The 16,950-nt window shown below is 46.0% G+C and overlaps 1 protein-coding gene across 1 annotated transcript in view; it reads left to right on the top strand.

The window, feature by feature from the left end:
- Nucleotides 1-175: 175 nt before the first annotated feature.
- The window catches only part of GPC4 (glypican 4), a 107,788-nt gene continuing 91,013 nt past the window's right edge, over nt 176-16,950 (top strand). Inside the window, exon 1 of the mRNA XM_043896045.1 lies at nt 176-841. Coding sequence (XP_043751980.1) covers nt 682-841 — 160 coding nt within the window. The 5' untranslated portion in view covers nt 176-681. The remainder of the gene's footprint in view (nt 842-16,950) is intronic.

Genomic DNA, 16,950 nt, shown 5'->3' with positions numbered 1-16,950 from the left:
TGGATTTGGTTGCTCCGGATCCAACCCCGCTTCCAGGTTTTCTCCCGTCCCGGCCCTGCGTGCTCCCGCCCGTCTCCGGCCCCCCCGCCGCCCGCCCCCTCCCCCTGGGTGCCGCCCGCTGGGCCAAGTTTGTCGAGCGTCGCAGCGCACGCCGGCCAGTCAATCAGCGGTAGAGCTGAAGAGGGCACAGCCGCGCGGCCGAGGCCAGAGCGAGCCGAGCCGAGTCGAGCCAGCGGAGCGGACCAGCGCCGGGCAGCCCGAGCCGCGCGCCGCGAGCGCCCGCCGCCGCCCACGCCCTCCTCGGCCCCAGGGCGCCTGCCACCTTCCCCTCCTTCCCCGCGCCCCTGTCCCGCCGCCGACCTGCTCGCCCGGATCGCTGCCCCCGCGGAGCCCGGAGGTCACCGGCCCGCGCCTCCGCTCCCTCTGGGCCGCGCAACGCCTCCACGCCTTCCTCCTCCTCCTGCTCCCCGGGCCGGGCGCCTGGCACCGGGGACCGTTGCCTGACGCGCGAGGCCCAGCTCCACTTTTCGCCCCGCGTCTCCTCCTCCTGCTCTCCTTCTCCAACTCCTCCAACTCCCTCGCCCTCTTGACTCCGCTCTCGAGCCCCCGTCTCCGAGCCCGCCCGCCCGCCACTTTCCGTCCGGTCCCAAAGGTGGGAGCGCGTCCGCCCCGGCCCGCACCATGGCACGGTTCGGCTTGCCCGCGCTGTTCTGCACCCTGGCCGCGCTCTGCGCCGCGCTGCTGGCTGCTGAGCCCAAGTCGAAAAGTTGCTCGGAAGTGCGACGTCTCTACGTGTCCAAAGGCTTCGACAAGAACGATGCCCCCATGCACGAGATCAACGGTAGGTGGGAGCCCCCGGGAGGCGAGCACCGAGACGGGCACCCCGGACAAGGGGCCGCGGCAGCCCCCTTACCCCGCCGGTCTCCGCGCCGCCGGACGCAGGTAGCCGAGACGGAGAAATGGACGGGCGCGCTGTAGCGAGCCCCGGCGCAGAGCGTGCCCCGCGGCGCGGCGGCCCCCGGTGCGCGGCGGGCGGAGGGGCACCTCGGAGTTGCCCCGTGTCACTCTCGCGCTCTGCTTTCATCCCCCAACCCCCTCCCCCGGTCTCCCGGGTCCCAGGAAGCCCCAGAGGACTCTGGCCCGCAAAGTGCGTGTCACCGGCTCCCTCGCCTTTTCCGGGTTGAACTCCTTACTGGGCTCCCCGCTTTGTTGTCGGGGTGACTAGAGGTTGGGTGGGGTGGGGGCCGCCATTGAGGGGGGTTTCTAGAGCTTGCCAGATTCCCGGGGGCGCGAAACGTGGAATTTGAGTTGATGTTTCATTGATTTTCTTTAAACCCACTCCCCGCCTCTCCCACCCCTGACATGGATGAGGACTTTTAGTAGCTCCAGCGGCTTTAGAAGTGGCCTTTAAAAAGAAAAACGACTCTCCAGCCCTCCAAACCCTGACTTTTGGGAACTCTCCTGCTTTCCGGAAGGTGTTGGACGAGAAGGGTATTCCCCCCCCCCTTTCTTTTTTTCTCACCTCATTTTAAGGGTTAATTGCACTTTCAATTACAAACCTTTGAAAGGACTGATTACGGGAAACCTGAATCTCAGTTTGGAGATGGTTATGCAAATACAGACAGTTTAGCCAGTGAAAAAGTTACCCGGATTTCGGCGCTGGAGGTGCGTGGGGTGTTTGTGAAAGCCCTTCTCCGAGCGCCGGGGAGGCAGCTTTGCGTCGGGTGCCCTTCGGCCCTCCTCGCCAGGCGGGCGGCGGTGGCCGGGCCGGTCCCCTCTGGGTGGCACTCAAGCATTCGCAGAGAGGCCAACTGTTCCGCGCAGCCCCGCGGGCCGCGCCGGGGCAGGTAGCCTGTTCGCCCTGAGGGTTCAGAAGGAATCACGAATCTAGCTGGCCGATGGCCAGCTTAACCTAACGGAGAAGTGAGCGATTCGAGCCCCGGGGGCCAAGCCTCCATTCCGAACCTTTCATGGAAGTGAGCAGAGCGCGCCTTTGCCTCGCGGTGTTGGTCACCCGGGTGGGGCGGGCAGGGGGGCGGCAGCCCCAGAGGAAATACTGTAATTTCAACCAGGCGCTTCCAAAGGCTTAGGAAGACTCGGGGGTCATTTTTTTGGAAAGGGCTATTAATACCCTTGGAGATTAAGTGCAGTCATCAATTACACATAAATTACAAAGGTAATTGAGGGAAGTTGCTGGGCACTTTTAAGAGTGTGACCGGCATCTATCTAGAAATAGAACCCAAGAAATCGGTGGAGCAGCCTAGGAGCCCACGGCACCTGGGCAGTTATCAAGTAACTCGCACATTACTGATTAGAGACTGTTTGCCCTTGAGCTGCTTGTCTTTTGGGGAGCTCAAGTCTGTCTTCCCAGCGGCACGAGTTTATTGGCTCGAGAGCCGTAAAAAAAGCCCTCTTTCTTTCTCCTCTCCCTCCCGCCCCTCCTGAAAAAGTAAAGTCAAGCCAGCAGCCACTGAAGCTTGGAGGCTCCACAGGTCAGACCTAGGGTCTTTGTGCCCTGCACGGTTTGGGCCCCAGGGCCCAGCGGAGATGATTGGCGTGAAGGTTACAGTTGTCATTCCCACGTTTTGAAGGGATAGATGCAGCGATGCACTTAATGGGAATGTGACAAGTTTTCATCTTCTGCCCATGCAAAACAGTATGTGCCTTTGAGGTGCACTGGAGGCGTTGGGGGAGTGGGTGGTGAAATTGCTCTCCCCACCTTCTCCAGCTTTGCTCTGTGTAGCCTTGCCAGGGAGGGACATCTTTCCCAGTCAGCATCTCAGGAAAAAGGAAGTTTGCAGGGTGCTCAAGGACAGTGCTAGGTGATCCCTTCAATTGTCATGGTCCCCGGAAAACACCTGAGGAATATATTTGCATAAATGTTTCTCTGGACATATCCCCCCATCCTAAAGATAGGAGCGTTATTACTGACCAGCAGCAGGAAATGGAAGCTAATGTGCTCACACCCAAAACATTTTATTCTTTTTGTCTTGTCCTTCATCTCCCTCCCAGGGCTGCTGCTTTTATTTCCCCTTTTGAATGACCTACTGGACTGCATTCTCCCGAGGAACAAAGGAAGTGCCTTTTTAGCTGGAATCCTTGGAAGACCACCAAGGACTTGAGCTCATGCAGTGCAATTTCGCACCACTTTCAACAATAACAAAAATGCATGACTGAATGGCTCAAAAATGTGGAGTGTTAGAGGCATTCATTTGAGTCTAGGACACTGTCACAACACAGACAGACCCAAGTAAATACCTTTAGATGGTCAGTATAGAAACAGGGGCAGTCTTTACTATCACCCTGGCCTCTCCAGATGCTTACATTGTCCTTGTCTCTCCTATGGTCCACTCAGATAATTTTGGTCATTTGGGAGAGCATAGTCAATGGGGTGATTTGAATGAATGAATTGTCAGGCACTTTGCTTGGTTGAGGCGGGAGGTGTGTGTATTTTCTTAAGTGCAAAAAGTCCGTAATTGTTTTCCAGGCAAAGGGTCACGGAGTCTGAGTGCCTAGCCCCAGGCTTAGCCCAAGTTGAAGGTTTGATTCCCAACGGCCTTGCACTTGCCTTCTAGAGGTTTGAACAGACTTTGAGACTGTTCCACGTTCTTAAGGACTCTCAGTCTTTTAAGATCATAATTAAGATAATTTGATGTGCTCTCAAGGGTGTCAGGGAATATATCAGGCTGACAGGGCCTCCAACCTAGGTTTTTCTTGCGTTGCCTATCCACTTGACCCCTGTACTTACCAAATAATGGGCAGCTCAGATGCCATGATCAAAAGGGGTCTTTAACACAAAATATAGATTTTTGTTCAGCTTTCATTGGGCATATCTTCTGGAGCACGTACTATGTGCGATTTTCCATGGAGGCACTCGGCATCGTGGAGGCAGCAAAGAGGACAGGAGGGCTCTGCCCCTAGGACCTTCCCAGGTAATAGGGAGAGAAGCTGTGTATACACATGATGGGAATACAACATGGTGTGTGATAAGTACCATATGAGTGGTGCAGATGAGGAGAAAGGAGGGCCTGGGGAGTTCAAGGGAGAAGGGATTTGGGACTAGGGTATTAACTCACTAATGGTAATTCAATAGTTAAAAAAATAATGTTTATAATGAAAAATTGTAAAATCTTAACATTCTCATTGTGCCTCCCTCCATAAGGACAGGATAAAGGACATGCAACAGTTGGCGTTTTATTACTCATCTAATCATTGCTTGAAATTATCTTGAGGAGTGAGCCAGTTTGGTTAGAAACCTTAAGCTTGCCAAGGTGAGATCGAAGGCTACCAAGGAGAACTTGGCATCATAGTTGTGATTTGGGAGCTTTTGTTTTCCTGTTCCCATTTACGTTTATGACCAGTGCATCTGTGAGTGTGCTCACACACTCGTGTGTGTATCTCCAAGGGAATCACATAAGCTATGCTAGGATTACCTGGGAGAATGTGTGTTGGAGAAGTAGGAATACTTTCTGCTATTGCATTGAATATTACATGTAAGACACACAGCGTGTCTTCAAGGTTGTATTCCCTTTTACATACTTTAACTCTGTGGGTTAGATTTTGCTGAGAACTTGTGATTTTTCTCACCTGTCAGTATAGAAATTATCCCAAGTTTCCTGGACATGCTCAGAAAAGAATTTAGGAAAAGTTCTAGCTTACGCAGCCCAGTCTCTAGTTAGAACATACAAATATAAAATGTTTGATTCAGCATAATTACTGTTTTCCTTTTTGATTTGACTCACATTGGGTTGCATGCAATTTCAGGATTAGCTGGAGACTAGACTGAGGAATGAAAAAGGAAGTTTTCTTTTGTTGTCTCAACAAGGGAAACAGCATCAGTGTTCATCTAAGTCAGTTGGCTCCTGAATAACATCATCTGTTTTAGCACTGAATTGGTTGCAATATATGTTTTCCAAAAATGCATTTTGGCCTCAGTGAAAAGATGGGTGGCTATTAAGTGCTTTCTTTGGGCCTGGTCCTAAACATGATCATCCCGACTCCCATAGAGGGCTGGTTTTGGAAACATAGGCTGTGAGAGAACCAATATTTGCGCACTCAGTGGTGTTTGACTCTCTGTGACCCCATGGGCTGTAGCTCACTAGGCTCCTCTGTCCATGGGGTTATCCCAGCAAGAATACTGAAGTGGGTTGCCATGCCCCCCTCCAGGAGATCTTTCTGATCCAGGGATCAAACCTTGTCTCCTGCATTGGCAGGCAGTTTCTTTACCACTGAACCATCTGGGAAGCCCATGAAAGAATCAGTAACTAACTAGCTAAAGACCATCCCCACAGCACTATGCTGATGCTATACCCTAATGGAGACAATCTAATGCTAACTGTAAATTGTATTTCCTGGGCCATGAGGAGCCAAAGATAGCTTCTGAGAAGGGGAGTGTTATTAGTCACACTGTTTCTGGAAGATAACTAGTGGCACCGGGAGTTCAGGGTTGGTGAGGCAAGGGGGACAAAGGTAGGGAGGCTGTTTGAAATAGTTCTTAACTGGTCTACCTGCCTCTTGTCTGTCCCCCTCCCCTATTCCATCCTAAGTATCACCAGCTTCCTTTCCCTTCAGCAGTGCTGAGTGGATGCGTTCCTCCACTTTGAGCTTCCCTGGCTTCAAGCATCTCAAGTGATAGTTTCATTGAGTCACTCCTGAACCCCCAGGGTTATGTGCCGCCTTCTTCTGAAACCCTGGCTTGAGTCAGAGCCATGGTCTTTGCACCCAGCGGTCTTGTATCCTGGTTCATTGTGTGCGCAGGCACACGTGTGTCTTCTTGCCTCAGCTCTACATGATCCGAGGGCATATAGCAGCTCCTGGCGTTTTGTGTGCCCAGCGGTGCCAGGTACAGGCGTGCAGTGCAGTATTTGTTAAACAGGTGTGTGTATGGTGGGGTGGGGGAGTCACATAGACAATTAGATCGCGTTGTCTGGCAGGACACCAGTGCTCTCGTCGGATTATGCTGCCTTGATGATAGATAGATCGTCATTCCGCAGTCTCTTGCTCTCCTGGGAAACTTTTGGGTCTAAACATTCCGAAAAGAAGTAAGTTTAGAGTAAACCCTCCTAGAAATGTTATTATAACTTGGAGACTTTTTATTCTTTGATGGGACTGCTCGTCTTTACCACTTCATTAATAACAGTGTCATATGAATTTTTCAGAAGGGTTCAGAATTCTGATTTTCTTCCTGGTTTCTTTAAGAAACAAACAATTGAGACTTTTGTGATTAGGCAATTTAGAGCAAATGGAGAAGAGTAATTTAACACCTTAGACTCAGCATATAGAGCTGTTTGATGCACATCAACGACCTTTTAAAAGAATCTTGTTTGTTGTCTTTACCAAGGTGAACAACACAGGCTTCAGGATATTGATAGTTTATATCAGCTGGGACTTCCCTGGCGGGCCAGTGGTTAGGACTCCATGCTTTCATTGCCAAGGGCCTGGGTTCAATCCCTGGTCAGAGTACTAAGATCCCACAAGCAATGCAGTGTGACAAAAAAAAAAAAAAAAGTTTTTTTTTTTTCTATAAGCAAACACACTAAAATGTGAACAGGTAAAAACTAGCATTTTTCAATTCCACTTGGTTAAACATCTGTTTCTTACTATCGAGAACATGAAAGTGCAGAAAATTCATGAAGCGATTCCATCCTGGAGGTAATTTGAAATATTATATTTAAGTTCTGATGCATTTAATTCAGCAATCTGGTGGGAGAGAAAAATCAAAGAGATCCATCAGCCAGGTATTCAACTTTTGAAAAAGAAACTCTAACAAATGTTAGAAATTAGGAAAAAAATTGAATGGAAGAGTTAAAAAAAAAGTCAATAACCTCCAGGAAGCCTGGAAACTATGTAAAAACATCTTATTGGAAGCCCAGATAAATGTGTGCCAAACATCAAAAAGACCAGCTGCTTGGGGGAAGAAAAAAAGAACCCGGCATGACTAACTGGCAGAGTAAAAGAGGCTGCTTCAGGGAAAAAGGCATCTTTCACAAAATGGGAAGAGTTTAGGAAGTCCATGAGGTGTAGCAGGGCAGGTACAAACTAGAAATTAAGTGAGCTGAAAGAGAATCGGAGGTGAGCCTTGCCAGGGACTTGAGAGAGGGCTCAGGTGATGATAATGGTGAGAAGGATGGGCTAAGTGAGTCCAGCCTCAGAGGAAAAGCAATATGGCTTCTTTAAAGGGCAGCCATGCCGGATTAACCTCCCAGAGTTCTTTGAGAGAAAAGAACCAAGTGCATACAGGGAAACAGACCTAGTTTAGGCTGTCAAGAATTAGGCAATGGGATTCCAAGGCAGAGTATATTCAGGAAATTAATTTAGTTTGGGATAGGTGAGAATGTTTGTTTATTGAAAAGAGGAAAAGGGAAGGGAGGGGTAGAGGGAAGAAACCCCACTGTCCTAGGTGGAGTAGTTTACATGGAAAGACCATGGTTTCTTAGAAAGAGCAGGTCTAGCCCAGCTCTGTGACAAATTAATTATTTGATCCCTTTGGTCAGGTTCTTTTGCCTCCATTTGAAAAATGGGTGTGGGGTTGTTAGAAGACTGGATTACATCAGGGATTCTCAACCCTGGCCATGCTTTAGAACCACCTGGAGATCTTTTAAAATCCACTAGTGCCTGGGCACTACCCTCAGGCCAGTTAAATCATACTTGCTGGCAGTAGGGCTAGGTAAGTTTTCAATTTTTCTTTTCTTTTTTTCCTTTGGCCATGCTGCCCGAACGTGGGAATCTTAGTTTCCCTACCAGGGATTGAACCCTCACCCCCTGCGTTTGAAGCCCCTTGTAAAATTTTCAAAGCTCCTCAGGGATTCCGATGAGCAGCCATGGTTGAGAAACAGTGCCCTAGATGATCTGAGGTCCCTTCCACCTCATATTCTGTGATTCTGAAGTTTCCAATAAATTTCATCACAGACTTATCTCAGAAGAGTGCTTTGATTGAGATCCAGAGCATGTTTGTTTTGATTTTGGTTAACTTGTTTTTAAGAGAAGGATCTGTTAAACTTGGGGAAAATATTTTGTAGTCAAGATGCAAGTACATGCCATCACCAGTGATGCTTTGCTGATGGTTGAGAAATAAAGACTGGGACATTGAGAGAACTTTGGAGAGATTTAGACAGGAATCCAGCCTTGCTGTTGTTTATTGATTAAGTGTCAGTGTGCTGGGTGATACTTCTTCCCTTTATCTTTATTGGTAAAATAAAAAAAAATCTCTTTATCCCTTACTTTAATGTCCTCTTTGCCATGTGTTTATTCTCTTCAAGTATCTTATCAAGAAATAGAAGTACAGTAAATCCCTAGGCTTCTGGCCGGCATAGTCATCCAGAACGCAGCTGGGAATGTGGAAGTAAGCAGAAAAGCTAAATGATGGAAACAGCTGTCATAAAGCCCATGCATTCTACTTGGAGAAAAGGCCTTCAGAAATTCATCATCCCTGATCATTGATTGAATGCCTTTTGTATCGAGCAGAATGCTAGGTGCTGGGGATTCAAAGATTTTGTTCAAAACCAGAATCCAGCTTTTTGGAGGCACTTATATTCAAATTCGGTAGATAGGGTTTATAGGTGAGAAGATAAAAAGCTTAAGTTACCTGGCTTCCCAGTCCAAAACTGATTAGGAGTAGGCATAGGAGTAGCCAGTAGTGCTGGTTGGAGAGTGGAAGGGTCAGAGGAATGGGTAGGTTTAGAGGCTTGACATCTGGGAGGAGTGAGAGATGACAGTATGAAACAGGTTGGGTAGCCAGAGGCTGAATAGTAGACCCAGAACTTGCTGATCCTTGGCAGTTGGAGCCCTATTAGGATGGGTGAATACTCAGAGACACCTCTCTAACATAACCGTTGAGGGCACTGGTATATTTCAGGGCAGTATTAAATAATTGTGTTTGGAATATTCTGATTTAAAAGTTAAGAAAGTATATTTGTGTGTTTGTGTATGTTTGACTATACCGCATAGCTTGTGGAATCTTAGTTCCCTGACCAGGGACTGAACCCACATCTCCCTGCAGTAAAAGCACAGTCTTAATCACTGGACTGCCAGAAAAGTCCCAGAAAGTATATTTTAGAAAAAGTGGATGCCTTCAAAATACAGAAATTGCCCTTGAAAGCATATTGCCTTTTTAGAGCACCTAGTTTCCTGACAGTGCTGGGTCAATAAATTGGAGTCAATTCTGTGTGTCACTTTGTTGTTTTCTAGGGTGAAAAAAAAAAAGGCTGTGTATCTTTCTGACCCAGGGATCAAACCTGGGTCTCCTGCATTGCACACAGATTCTTTACCATCTCAGCCACCAGGGAAGCCCATTAATAATTCAGGGATTTACTCACAGCCAGAACTTTTTGGTTGGTGATTTTGTTGCTCTGCACTTTGTCTTCTAAGCCCCCTAGAACATCCCAGGAAGATTTTGTTCTTATACTCTCACCACCTGCTAAACTCACCTTGCGAAACTGACATTCTGACCTGAAGTTATCAAAGGCAAGGGTTGGTTTTGAGTTAGAGGTGACAGGTTTTTTTTTTTTTATTTAATTGAGTGTAGATATTCCTTTTTCATCAGCCAGACTTTCTTTCTTTTTAAAAATTTATTCTTATTTATTTATGCTTGGCTATGCTGGGTCTTCATTGCTGCACAGACTTTCTGTAGTTGGGGCGATCAGGGGGCTACTCTCTAGTTGTGGAGTTTAGGCTCTAGGGCACACAGGCTTCAGTAGTTGTGACACACCAGCTTAGTTGCCCCAGGGCATATAGGATCTCCCCAGACCAGGGATCGAACTCATGTCCCCTGCATCGGCAGGTGGATTCTTAGCCACTGGACCACCAAGGAAACCCGTGACAGGTTTAAATATGTGTATGTTGGTTTCCCTTTTAAACATTTACCAAACTAAGTAAATGGGTAATCATATATAAAGAAACAGTAAAAGTTAAGGACACGGGTACTATATTAAAAGTGAGGACACATTTGAGGTTTCCCATCTCTGATGAGGTGGCTGTTTGAACCTTTAAAGAAAAAGAAGCTGTTCCTGACGGATCACACGTGCTCTGAGAGGCTGTGTAGCTCCAGGTTCTATCACACTGCCTGGCACATGGTAGGTCTTAGAGAAATGTTTGTGGCTGACGAATAAGTTCAAGCATGATTTGTGACTTTGGTAAATTCATTCGAGGAATGAAACATTTCTATTCATCCATCCCTTTTAATTCAATTAGTTAATTTTAACTATTTATTTTAAAATTTCTAATACATTCAGTACTAGATGCCTAAGTGAGAAAAATTAATAACCTTTAAAAAAAAACAAAACCAAAAACCAACTTGTAGTGTTATTTTTCAGTTCATCCAGAGATGGGAGCTAAGTATTTCATGTGCTTTGTTTTAATCCTGGTGGGACAAATGGTTGCTGCTGCTTACATTGTCTGCTCCAGACATTAACAGGAACTTCGCTGTACCTGCCGAGGTGCTTCTAGAGAAAAAGAACCTTTGCTCCTGTTCCTTGCTTTGGCTCCTCAGCCTGGTATTCATGTCCTTCCCCTTCCTCAGGCAGCTCAGGTTGGGCCCCAGGCAGGATTGCCTGTCTTTGTCTAGTCGAGCTCAAGGTCACCTTGTTCCCGCCAACCCCCCAGCCATTCTTTTCATGCCAGTCCTTTCTCCTCCCAGCTACTTTGTCCGTTGGCTTTTGCAAGCCTCTTTAAGCCTGGCTTCTTCTTGATGTTGGGCTTCTGTCCACAGGAGCAGCCTGGGAAGTGGTTTCTCTTGGACTGCAGAGGTTTCCTTAGTTCTCCAAACCCTTGACGTCGGCATCCCAGCAAGCATCAAGCCACAGGAAAAATTTTTTCCCTTCAGTTATTGTTTCTATTCCACCACCCGGGTTTGTCTCCATTGAGTTTTCAGTCTGGTGTTTGGTTAATGAAAACAAAGCACTGTGTCCTTGCAAACTGCAGTGTGAAGCATGTGGTTAACAGTTACTACTTGCAATGGTCCAGCCTGAGTGGGAGTATCATTTTTCTTGGCAGTCACTTCACAGAAAGTCCTGCCTCTTTGGTGCCAGAATAAGCAGTCATTACATTCCTTACAATTTATAGTCAAATTATTATCTACTATTGTTAAAATTGCCTTAATTATAGAATATTTCCCCATGCGAAGATTTTAAAAAGCAACACAAGACAACTTTTCACTGGTGTACTTCAGAAATGGTCCTTAAAAATCACTCACTGACTAGCATGTCAGAAGCTATGATGAGGAATAGTTTTTTGTGTGTGTTTATGGGGAGACTTTTTTTTTTAAGGGGAGGCGTGTGGTGGGTTCACTTTAAACTGAATCTGAGCTAAATGCCCCCAACTGGCTGGTTCGTTAATATTCTGCCTTGTTTATCCTGAGTTTGGAACTAATTTTTTTTTCCCCTGCCCCTTCAGGTCCCATGGGCCTGGATACATTCTGGGAAGAAGGCTCTACTGGTGGGAGGTGGATTGATCATTAAGCCGTGTGGCAATGGGAGAAGACGGTCTTGTATCTTTCAGTTTGGAGGACAAATGAAGAAACCGGAACCTTCCAAAATAAGGGACTGTCCATTTTCTTGTGATCAGAACACAGATTAAGATGACTGTGGGAAATGTTTCTGTTTAGATTCTTTCAGAATCTCTGCCTTTGGGCTCTGCTTTCAAGATGTATCCAAGAATCTGTCCTCCTCTTTACCACCCCGATAACTACAGTCCTGATCTCATCCCCCATCACTTCTGCCCTGGATTATCACAGTTGGCTCTGACACATCTCTGCTCTGGCTCTCAGTCCCTCCTCCTCCCCATCAGTCTATTCCCAGCACATCAGCCAGTGTGATACTATTCTGTTAAACCTCACTGGGATCTTAGCACTTTTGCTCAAAGAGCTCCAGTGACTCCCCTTGCCACCCAGACAGAAAGCCAGAGCTTAAGGAGCCTTACGGGGTCTGCCTCTTGCCCCCTCCCATGCCAGATGGTACTGTCTTCTTTGTATTTTCTATTGTTGTCTCCACATGCTGGTCGTTCTTCCTTCTGGGTTTTGCTTACCTATCACTTTCATGGGGAAGTCTTTGCTGACTTCTGTGTGAACTAGAATGCCCCCCTCCACATAAACTTTGTCTCTCTCTCCCCACTGCTCTATTCAGATCTCACAATCTGACCTGAGGGCAGGGACTGCCTCTTTAGTCACTGTCCTATCTATGCCTGGTATCTGGCGCATTGCCTGGTACTTGGGTGTTCATTGAATGAATGCATGAGTGAGTACTCCTTGCAAGTAGCATGCTGTTTACCCACCAAAAGCCTTTTCCTAAGAACATCCTACTTGTGAGTGTGAGGCTACATACCTTACCCTCCCTCTGTAGAAAGAGAGGGTGCATAGGCTGAAGGTTTATTTAACAACTGTTTACCAAGTGCCTCTGAATTGAGGGGCATCATCCTGGGCACTGGGGGTAAGGCAGCCACCAGTGCCTTATACAGGCCTGGCTTCACATGCATGGGGCTCACGGTCTAAATGAGGAGACTGATATTGACTTGACAAATCTCCAAATCAGTATTTAGTGACAGCTGTGATAAGTTCTTCCAAGGAGAAGCACTTGGGCTTGGGTGAATGATGATCAGAGTGAAACAGAGTGTTTTGGGACTTTAGAACCTGCACTTAGGCCCATAGGCCTCTTCTCACTTCCTAGGAGGTGTGCGTTTTACACCATCACACCCCCCACCCCCCCCCCACACACACACACATACACTTGAATGGCAGGGTCTTGAGATGTAAGTCTGGAGCACTTGGGGCGGCACAGGGGAGATGGGCCTGCATTAGCGCTCTTCTCTGGTTTTATCCCTTGGCCATCATTTTAGAGTTGGGGCTTCCGTAGGCACCAGGAAATGTAGAGAACTCTTGTGTCACTTTGCACAGTTGTCTTCTGTCCTCGGAGTGCTCTGCAGAGGAACCACTAGATACTCTTGAGTACTGAACCCTCCAGGTTTCTCTGAAAGCTCAGTGTCCATTCTTAATCCTGTAGAGACCACAGAAGTGCAAGTTAAGAAAATTTATTGAAGTATAGTTGATTTACAATGTTTAATTTCTGTTGTGCGGCAAAGTGACTCAGTTATACATATTCTTTTCCAGTATGGATTATCACAGGATATTGGCTATAGTTCCCTGTGCTATACAGTAGGACCTTGTTGTTTATCCATCCTATATGTAATAGTTTGCATCTTGTTTTTGTTGTCCAGTCTTTCAGTTGTGTCTGACTCTGTGACTCCATGGACTGCAGCACGCCAGGCTTCCCTGTCCTTCACCATCTCCCAGAGCTTGCTCAAACTCATGTCTGTTGAGTCAGTGATGGCATCTAACCACCTCATCCTCTGTCGTCCCCTTCTCCTGCCTTCAATCTTTCCCAGCATCGGGGTCTTTCCCAGTTAGTCGGCTCTTCTCATCAGGTGGCCAAAGTATTGGAGCTTCAGCTTCAGCATCAGTCTTTCTGATGAATATTCAGGCTCGACTTCCTTTAGGATGGACTGGTTGGATATTATCTATGCTTTTTTGACATTATCTGTGTCTCAGTGTGCCTCCATCATGTCTGACTCTTTGAGACCCCATGGACTGCAGCTCGCCAGGCTTTCCTGTCCTTCACTATCTCTCAGAGTTTGCTCAGATTCATGTCCATTGAGTCAATGATGCCATCCAACCATCTGCTAATCCCAAACTCCCAATTCTTCCCTCAGCCACCCCTCCTGCTTGACAACCACAAGTCTATTCTCTATATTTGTGTTTGTTTTTGTCTTGTATATATGTTCGTTTGTGTTGTATTTTAGATCCTACATATAAATGATATGGTATTTGTCTTTGTCTGGCTTATCTCAGTATGATAACCTCTAGGTCCTTCCATGTTGCTGCCAATGGCATTATTTCATTCTTTTTTAATGGTTGAGTAATATTCTCTGTGTGTGTGGAGGAGGGGGGGGCTTCCCTAGTGGTTCACTTGGTAAGGAATCCATCTGCCAAGCAGGAAACGTGGGTTTGATCCCTGGGTCAGGAAGATCCCCTGGAGAAAGAAATGGCAACCCACTCCAGTATTCTTGCCTGGGAAATTCCATGGACAGAGGAGCCTGGTGGGCTACAGTCCATGGGGTCGCAAAAGAGTTGGACATGACTTAACTAAAACAACAACAAATGTGTGTGTGTGTGTGTATACAGCACATCTTCTTTATCCATTCATCTGTTGATAGACGTTTAGGTTGGTTAGATGTCTTGGCTATTGTAAATGGTGCTGCAGTGAACATAGGGGTGCATGTATCTTTTCAAGTTAGTATACTGTTGTCTGGGTATATGCCCAGGCATGGCATTAAAGGATTATATGGCAACTCTGGAGCTTCCCTGGTAGCTTAGATGGTAAAGAATCTGCCTGCAATGTGAGAGACCCAGGTTCAATCCCTGGGTCGGGAAGATCTCCTGGAGAAGAAAATGGCAGCCCACTCCAGTATTCTCGCCTAAAGAATTCCACAGACTGACCATGGGATCACAAAGAGTCAGACACCACTGAGCGACTAACGCTTTTCACTTTTTCATGGCAACTCTACTAGTTTTAAGGAACCTTCAGACTGTTTTTCCATAGTGGCTGCACCAATTTACATCCCATCAACAGTGTATGTGGGTTCCCTTTTTTCCACACCCTCTCCAGTATTTATTATTTGTAGACTTTTAAATGGTGGCCATTCTGACTGGTGTGAGGTGGTGCCTCATTTCAGCTTTGATTTGCCTTTCTCTAATAAATTGAAATGCTAGGTGTTTTTTTTTTTTTTTTTTTTTTTTTGACCGAGTGGCTCAGACCAAAGCCCTCTGGCCCCATGGTGACTGTTCCAGTAGAATTCTGGTTCAGCAGAAATGGATCCGATACTCCTGCCAGTCGGCAGCAGGATTCCTTAGCTCTCCAAGCCTTTATGAATGGCAACCAAGTGTGCGTGTCTCCCTGGCTGTGTGTGTGGGGGAAGGGGGGGTGAGCATGGAGACTGGCCAGGGAGATAGGATTGTAAGCGAATGCAGCCTGAGTGATAAGTGTTCCCGCAGTTATCAAGGAGACAGAATGGGAAGGAGCCTTCCCTGCCATACCCGTGCCCCTCAGAACAGGGTTGACTCCATTTCAGAGTTTGATACTATTTTATTTTTTAAAAAGTTGAAATAGGATTGATAGTTTTCACAATTTTTGATGAGTGCTCTGGATAAAAATAGGACCTTATTTTTGTTAGTATGTTCAGAAATTCCAGGCTCTAATGAGGGACCCTGAGGCTGAATAATGTATAGGCACCACCTTGCATGCTTGGCAGTTTTACGTACTGGTACACAAGTAGTCATGAGATCCCAGTATTACCAGTGTTTTGCAGTGTTGAAGGCTGAAGTCCCAAGTTCTTGATTTAATGCAGTGAACTGACTGCATCTGTAGTAGATAGGTATATATGTTTGTATACAAGAACCAAATCTTGTTTAGATATGCAGATTTGCGTGTACCCTATTTTATATATGGATTAAAATATGAAGCTTTTGCTATATGTCCTATTCTAAATAACATAAGCTTGCACTGTCACTATATAAGGATAAATTGCCTGATTAAAAATAGACATAAGCATTTTGTTTCTTGTTGTCCAAGCAAGCAAATGGTTCATATGCTATGAAGTACCCATGGTGTGGACTAAGATATGTAGGTTCATGCTGAAGCAAACCAATCATTAGCTCTCTAAACATAGCTTTACCTTTAGGGAGAAGTGATTAATTGTCTCTGCTTCCATTTTAAAACAGACACAGCATGGACCGTTTTTGCCAATAACCTAGTGTTTCTCTTGGAGCCTGGAGATTTTCTCTTGGTTCCTTCTAAGTTTAAGAACGAGAGATTCTGGGATGAAGGAAGCTGAAGCTAAGCTTGTTTATCTTTGCTGGGTCTGTAATAAAAGGGCTTGCTAAGCAAATGAATAAGTACATTAGGAGATGTTTGACACCTGCATAGGGTAAGGGAGTTATCACCAAACACCTCAAGGACAGCCATTTTCATTGAGACCATTGTGTTCAGTACAAATATGTCTGTTTATTGAAGTAGGTCTCTAAGTTGCTTTAAAACTTTGGCGGGGGTGTGGGGAGAAGTCACTTTGTGTTTAAAAAGTGATAAGTCTGCGTTTCTTTAAAATATTGTATAATTCAACCCATATTCCCTCCAATTAGTCAAATTTATAGAAGGCATTTCTATAATTGACCATAGCAACATGAGTGACTAATGGCAGTTCTGCTGTTAGGGTAGGATATTTGTTTTCTTTCTTGAAATCCCAGCAGCTGTTGTATCCTCAGAGTTTGCAGAAGGGAAAAACAGCCCCCCCAAATTGAGATGTGTTTTTCATGTGAGAGGAATGCAAGCTGATCACTAAGAATAAAGGGAAATGATTGCATTGGCATAGTTATTAATTTCAGAAATGTCTTTGAATCTGTGCTATATGCTGGCGTGTTATGCCAGTGCTTTGTGGCTTCCTGGGGTGACATTTAAGAAATGTAAGACTTAGATTGTGTATTTTGCCAAATATAAATTGCCTCTAATATTAAGTGTTTTTCTTAACAAAAATTTGTTGTAAAGGAATTTTTCACCATTTTCAATTTACTTGATGTGTGATCAAAGCCTCAATTTTCATCATTGTGTATATTTAGTAGTGTACACTCTTGTGGGAGAAAGAATGCCAACTATAGACAGCTTCCTTAAGGTATGTCACTTATGATAGTCATTCTTGGAAATGAAGGATCGTTAATTTTAAAAAGGAAGAATAGGGACAGCCCTAGTAGTCCAGTGCTGCAGGGGGCATGGGTTCAATCCCTGGTTGGGAAACTAAGATCCTGCAATGCTGCACAGAGTGGCCAAATAAATAAATAAAAACTTTGAAAAAAGGAAGTATAGGGCATTTTACTCCAGCTAAATGTAAAATACTGGCAGTTTCTTTAAATACCAC

Source organism: Cervus elaphus, chromosome X (genome assembly GCF_910594005.1).
Source record: "Cervus elaphus chromosome X, mCerEla1.1, whole genome shotgun sequence".
Lineage (NCBI taxonomy): Eukaryota > Metazoa > Chordata > Mammalia > Artiodactyla > Cervidae > Cervus > Cervus elaphus.
The sequence above is the reverse complement of the archived record's forward strand: the minus strand, read 5'-3'. Positions and strand labels throughout refer to the sequence as shown.